The 7151-nt window shown below is 41.4% G+C and overlaps 1 protein-coding gene across 1 annotated transcript in view; it reads right to left on the bottom strand.

The window, feature by feature from the left end:
* Window positions 1-427: 427 nt before the first annotated feature.
* SLC28A3 (solute carrier family 28 member 3) overlaps window positions 428-7151 on the bottom strand; it is a 34881-nt gene continuing 28157 nt past the window's right edge. Inside the window, 4 exon segments of the mRNA XM_041733183.1 lie at window positions 428-554; window positions 2050-2167; window positions 2406-2504; window positions 3423-3504. Of these exon segments, the coding sequence (XP_041589117.1) occupies window positions 428-554; window positions 2050-2167; window positions 2406-2504; window positions 3423-3504 (426 nt within the window).

Here is a 7151-nt window from a genome sequence, read left to right as displayed (position 1 = left end):
GTAGTGCCATTTTCCAGTAATGTCACCAGGAACATAACCAAATTTACACATGAGTAGGCTTTCTGTTACGGGCCAGGTTGACTCTTTGAAGGGAGACATGGTTATCATGCATTCATGGAGTATATCATGTTTTTTTCAAAATGCTCGCTATCCTTCCCTGGGACAGAATAATTCATCCATAACCATTGACATTGTGCTCATCATGAGATACCATAGTAGTTCTCAGTGGGGAAGGGTTTGCGGAAGGGAAGGAAGGAAGGAGAGGAGGACGATGCTGGAGATCTGAAAGGTTCACTCCTGTTTTCCTTTTTTCCAATTAAAGCTCATTCCACAATGAAAGTATCAATCTATGAAGAATAGTTTTTCCCCCCACAAAGCAGAAAATTCAGCATCTATACCTACAGTTCCATTGGAGAAGCAGCTGCACTCAAAATGCATTAGGGATCCAACTGCAGTTCAGTGTTCATGGGGTCATCAATTTACAGCAGCCCCTTAAAGAAGACAAGCTATGGTTTCTTCCTGGGATGATGACACCAGGACCGTTGACAATAGTGCTGGTGAAAAGTGAAATAAAGCAGTTAGTTGGGCCATAGAACAGAAAAAGTGGGTAAGCAGAAGACACATTAAACATAGCATTGGGCAGGAAGCCAATTTTCTCTGTCACATTCAAGTTAAGTTGGGTTAAGGACAGAGGCATCAAAGAATTAGTTTTGATTCTTGAATCCTGTCTGGGCTCAAGGACTCCCCCTATTTCTTCCAGAATAAACCAAGAATCAATCCTTTTTTTTTTTTTTTTTAAATTTTTTTTTAATTTTTATTTATTTATGATAGTCACAGAGAGAGAGAGAGAGGCAGAGAGACACAGGCAGAGGGAGAAGCAGGCTCCATGCACCGGGAGCCCGATGTGGGATTCGATCCCGGGTCTCCAGGATCGCGCCCTGGGCCAAAGGCAGGCGCCAAACCGCTGCGCCACCCAGGGATCCCCCAAGAATCAATCCTTATAAAACATTTGCTCATTAAGAAGGGCAAATGGGGTAGGGGTATTGATTTTGCAGATAGAAACTGTACAGAGTGGGAGTGGCCAGATGGGTCACTGGTGGCACCTCATGCCCATCACTATCGCTATCACCATATTTTCAGGACAGCCTGCACTGCTCGATGCCCGTGAAAGAGAGGCAGTAACAATGAATTAGTGCTTGGGTACTAGTTAAGGGCATGGACTCTGTAGACAGAAAGACCTAAAGTTTGCATCTTTATTGTGCTTGCATTCATTTCTTTTTTGGAGTGGTAAAGCCTTCTTTTTTTTTTTTTTTTTTTAAGATTTATTTATTTATTTATTTATTCATGATAGACATAGAGAGAGAGAGAGAGAGAGAGAGAGAGAGAGAGAGAGAGAGGCAGAGACACAGGAGGAGGGAGAAGCAGGTTCCATGCCGGGAGCCCGATGCGGGACTCGATCTGGGACTTAGGATCGCGCCCTGGGCCAAAGGCAGGTGCCAAACCGCTGAGCCACCTAGGGATCCCTTGGATAGTGGTAAAGCCTTCTTAAGGCCTGTTTTTATTGAAAAAAAAAAAAAACAACAGGGTTAAATGACGTAATTCATACAAAGTGCCTATCACAAAGCTGAGGGCATAAGAAATGCTTGCATAGCACTAGCTAGTATTATAGTTCCTAGTCTCAGCTGAGAAAAGTCAAAATGAAAGGTGATCTAAATCAAAATAAATTGTTGCACAAGTCATTTATTTTTTAAAAGATTTAATTAGTTGAGAGTGAGTGTGTGTGAGTGAGTGTGAGTGGGGGAGAAATAGAGGGAGAGGGACAAGCAGGGTCCCCCTGAGCTCTGAGCCTGAGGCGGGTTTCCATTTTAGCACCCTGGGATCACCAGCTGAGCTGAAATCAAGAATCGGACACTCAACCAACTGAGCCACCCAGGTGTCCCACAGGTTCTTATATTTAAAAAGAGTTATAAAAATAAGAGGATGGGCTCTATAGGTCTAATTTGTTTATTAATAATAGATATGAAGAAGTTAGACTCAAGAATACAATACCTGTTCAATAGAGTTTGACAAGATACCACATCTGTTGTGTTCGTAGGTGAACTGGAGTTGAAGGCATTCTCTAAAATGTAATGGCAGTTGATGTCTACAGGGGTGCTGGAGAGTAGTCCTGGAAGTGAAATAGAGTGTCATCTATTTTATTAATTTACGACATTACTGTGCCCTCCTGTTCCTAGCTTCTCAACCATGTTCCACACATTTCACTTTACAATATGCTCAGAAGCAGCTCTGCCTTTCAGCTTCCGACAGTAGCATATGCTGCATCTGCAGGTTGAAGGAACGGCCCCCCCGAAAGCTGCCATTCTGTGGGCTCTGGAAGACAGGACGCAAAGGATGGCATGTGGTACCTGCAATACAGGCTGTCATGAAGCAGGCGACGGTCCCTGCAATCAGAGCTCTCACTGACCCTGACGTGATATCACACTTTCTGGAAGGAGCCACGGATGCTGGGAAACATGGAAGTAGGAGATTTGTGTTGAGGCCATTGTTTGGGAATTCCAAATCTCCAGCCCCTGAGAATTGTTTTAGGGTTGGGGGTCTCAGGTCATTGATCTTTCTTTTTCTTCCTTCCTTCCTTCCTTCCTTCCTTCCTTCCTTCCTTCCTTCCTTCCTTCCTTCCTTTCTTTCTTTCTTTTCTTTCTTTCTTTCTTTCTTTTCTTTCTTTTCTTTCTTTCTTTCTTTCTTTCTTTCTTTCTTTCTTTCTTTCTTTCTTTCTTTCTTTCTTTCTTTCTTTCTTTCTTTCTTTCTTTCTTTCTTCTTTCTTCTTTTTTTCCCTTCAAATTAGCTGGGAAAAATCAAGATTCAAGAGCTTAATGAAGAGCTTCACATCCAGAGAAGTTCTCTGGTGGGAGAGGAAAGGAAGACATTTTTCCACAGGCCCAATGACTTCCATTTTCTACAGAAGAAGCAAGTCCTAAGTTTTACCACAGTGTATCGAGGGCATGGCAAGGCAAATGGATTTCAAGGAGAGATCCAAACATTTTCAACTCATCGTCACCGTCTACTTCTATGCCTATAGAAGACTAATTAATCACTAATCAGAGGCCCACATTCCCAAATCTACTAGGCCTCAGAATCCTTCTCCAGGGGCCATTAAAATCTACCGGAATTGTCATGCAAAGTGAGACCTAGTGTCATCCCTGGGTAGACAAGCCCCTGTACGTTTGAACAAATTCTTTCTGAGTTTAGCTTGGGTATACAAAGGAAAACTATATGGCAGAGCAGGGATAAAAATAGACTGCAAAGGATTTACTACTGTCCCAGGGCCTTTTCTTCCCCTGAAACAAATAATGTTACAGAACAAGATGGAGATTGAACGTATGTTTATGTCACATGCATTATTGAAGAAAATTATTTTCACTTACTAAGTCTGCCAATCACTATTTCTAGAGAACCGATATTCGCAAAGCCACAGAGAGTATAAGTGGCAATTGTCTCAGAATGAATCTGTAAACAAGCATAAACACTTGGAAGAATACATGGTGTGACTAGCTTAGTAAATCTGACATCCTAACCAGGCTTCTTTTTCTGACTATGGAATCAATATTGACAAGTAAATGTGCAATGCATGACTTTTTCATGGAAGTGAAAGACTCAGGTCATTGATCTTTCTTTTTCTTTCTTTCTTTCAGCATTGTTTCAGAGACTTTTTGTTGTTTCAGAGACTTTTTTTTTCTATCTCCGCTTGAATTTTGAGAGAGGGAAAAGGGCTGTGTAGATTCAGAGACTTTCTACAAAGAGACTTTCTACAAAGGAGTTGGAATTGGTAATCTTAGCCTCTACAAATGCTTCTTTCTGCCCAGTGAAAACTTTTTTTTGGTAAAGATTTTATTTATTTACTCATGAGAGACACATGGAGAGGCAGAGACATAGGCAGAGGGAGAAGCAAGCTTCCCTTAGGGAGGCTGATGTAGGACTCAATCCCAGACCCCAGGATCATGATTTGAGCCAAAGGCAAATGCTCAACCATTGAGTCACCCAAGAATCCCTTCTTTTTTTAAAATTTTTTATTAAAGATTTTTATTTATTTGAGAGAGTGAGTCAGTGAGAGAGAACAGTAGCTGGGAGGGGTCAGAGGGAGAAGCAGGCTCAGGTCAGGACCCCAGGATCATGACCTGAGCTAAAGGCAGCTGCTTAACCAGCTGAGCTTCCTAGGCATCCCCAGTGATAATTTCTAATATTCAGTATGACCTGGCCACCTGCTATAATGCACCAGGCCTAGTGCTAGCTACTGAAGATATAAAATTGGTCCCAGAAAATACTCACATTATATTTGTTTGACAAAGGATTTATTTAGAATGTATAAAGAGCTGTTATAATTTAATAATAATAGGACAAGCACCCAATAGAAAATGGCTAAAGAGTTTTCACTATATATATATATATATATATATATATATATATAGCCATCAAACACATAAGAATGTTTGACATCATTAGTCACCAGAGAAATGCAAAACAAAACAGTAAGATAACACTGCACATCCACTAAAATGGCTAAGAAGTCAGACAATACCAAATGTTGACAAGGATGTGGAACAATTGGATTTCTTGTACATTGTTGGTGGGAACTGACACACGCCTGTTTATAAACCGGCAGTTTCTTATCAAGTTGATAGACACAGCCTGCATTACCCAGCAATAACACTCTTTGGAATTTTCTCTGGAGAAGTATAAACTTCTGTCCACAAGAAGACTGTAAATGAGTATTTATGGCAGCTATACTCATAATAGCTTCAAGCTAGAAACAACCCAAATGTCCTTCAACAGACAAAAGGATAAGCAAATTATGAATATCTATGAAATAGAATACTACTCGGTAGTAAGAAGGAAAATAATGCATGCAGCAACATGAAAACTAAGTGAGTCCATTTGTATGAAATTTTACAAGCAAATGTAATCTATAGTGAATGAAAGATCAGGCTGTCTGGGAATGAGGGGGTGGGTCAGGGTACTGTTGACTGCAGGTGGCCATGAGAGGAATTTTCCAGGTATGATAGAAATGTTCTATATGTTCATTGTGGTTGTGGTTACACAGGTGATACATTTGTCAAAACTTGTATATACACAAAAAAGGATCTTTATTGTACATAAATTATACTTAAATGGAAAGGGATTAATTTAGTAAAGAGGAAACTCACAGATATAATAGGAGTTCCTTTCATTCCGGCTGTGGTGTGTCCTTGCCTCTCTTTGGTCCTCAGCTCTAACCATCCCCTGGGAATGTCAGGTGCCCACGTTTACAGGGCAGTAGAAAGATGGAGGGTGAATTTGTGGAAGTGTGAGCATAGCCCTCTGGTTCTGATCTGACAACCAAGAGGTGTTGCTCAGGCCAGATAATTCTCTCTCAGTTTAAAGGGCTGACCACAGGACACCCAGAAGATTCAGTGGACTTTGTTGTTCACCAGCAGTTCACCCAATTTGGCAAAGGCACCCACACAATTGAGCAATAATTTTCTTTTCCAAAATCCTAAAACATCGATGATTTGGTTTAAAGAACAAACCAGGGCAGGGATCCCTGGGTGGCGCAGCGGTTTGGCTCCTGCCTTTGGCACAGGGCACAATCCTGGAGACCCGGGATCGAATCCCATGTCGGGCTCCCAGTGCATGGAGCCTTCTTCTGCCTATGTCTCTGCCTCTCTCTCTCTCTCTCTCTCTTTCTCTCTCTGTGACTATCATAAATAAATAAAAATTAAAAAAAAAATTAAAGAACAAACCAGGGCACCTGGGTGGCTCAGTGGTTAAGCGCCTCCTTTGGCCTACGGTGTGGTCCTGGAGTCCCGGAATCAAGTCCTGAGTCGGGCTTCCTGCATGGAGCCTGCTTCTCCCTCTGCTTGTGTCTCTGCCTCTCTCTATCTCTGTGTCTCTCATGAATAAATAAATAAAATCTTTAAGAAAAAGTAAAGAACAAACCAGGAAAGCACTGCATTCAAAAGTAGCAGTGCTTTTCATCCCCCAACTAACTGGGTTTGTTAAAGCTCACATTCAAGACTCAAGTGCCCATGGTAAATTTTTTTGTTGATTGTAAGGCCTCTCTTCTCTTTCTGGTTTCTTAGAATGCCTTTGTTGGCATTTGCAATCAGCGTGCCTATAGCAGGCAGGAAAAAAATATTTCATGTATTTGAGCAGTCTGCTGTTGTTGGAAAAGCTCATCTTCATTCCCTGTTCTCTCTAGTGCTTTTCATTTAGTTCAATTGGCTTCAAAACAGGCAGGCTTATTAAGGGACCATGGGGAGGGATCTGGCACAAGGCACTTGAGATTCTTTTTTCCTGTTTCTGAGGATCTGTGGGAAGGGGACACACAGATGTGGCCATGTAGGGTTTTATTTTATTTTATCTTTTGTTTGTATGTTATATTTATAATTTTTAAAAATTTAAATTCAACTTGCCAAATATAGTATAACACCCACTTCTCATCCCATCAAGTGCCCTCCTTAGTGCCCGTCACCCAGTAACCCCATACCCCCACCTCTCCTTCCACAACCCTTAGTTTCTTTTCCAGAGTTAGGAAACTCTAATGGTTTGTCTTCCTCTCTAATTTTTCTCACTCAGCTCCCCTCCTTTCGCTTAAAATCCCTTTCATTATTCCTTATATTGCACGTATAAGTGAAACCTTATGATGATTGTCCTCTGATTGCCTTACTTCACTCAACATAATACCCTCCAGTTCCATCCACATTGAAGAAAATGGTGAGTATTCGTCTTCTCTGATGGCTGAGTAATATTCCATTGCATACATAGAATACATCTCCTGTATCCATTCATCTGTTGAAAGACATCATGATTCCTTCCACAGTTTGGCTATTGTGGACATTGCTGCTGTGAACATTGGGGTGCAGGTGTCCTGGCCTTTCACTACATCAGTATCTTTGGGGTAAATCTCCAGTAGTGCAATTGCTGAGTCCTACGGCAGCTCTATTTTTAACTTCTTGAAGAACTTCCACACAGTTTTCACAAGTGGCTGTACCAGTGTGCATTCCCACCAACAGTGCGAGAGGGTTCCCCTTCCTCCCAATTCTCTCCAACATTTGTTGTTTCCTGTCTTGTTAATTTTCCCCATTTTCACTGGTATGAGGTGGTATCTCATTGTGGTT

The sequence above is a fragment of the Vulpes lagopus genome, chromosome 2 (assembly GCF_018345385.1).
Source record: "Vulpes lagopus strain Blue_001 chromosome 2, ASM1834538v1, whole genome shotgun sequence".
Lineage (NCBI taxonomy): Eukaryota > Metazoa > Chordata > Mammalia > Carnivora > Canidae > Vulpes > Vulpes lagopus.
This window is presented reverse-complemented; position numbering and strand designations above follow the sequence as displayed.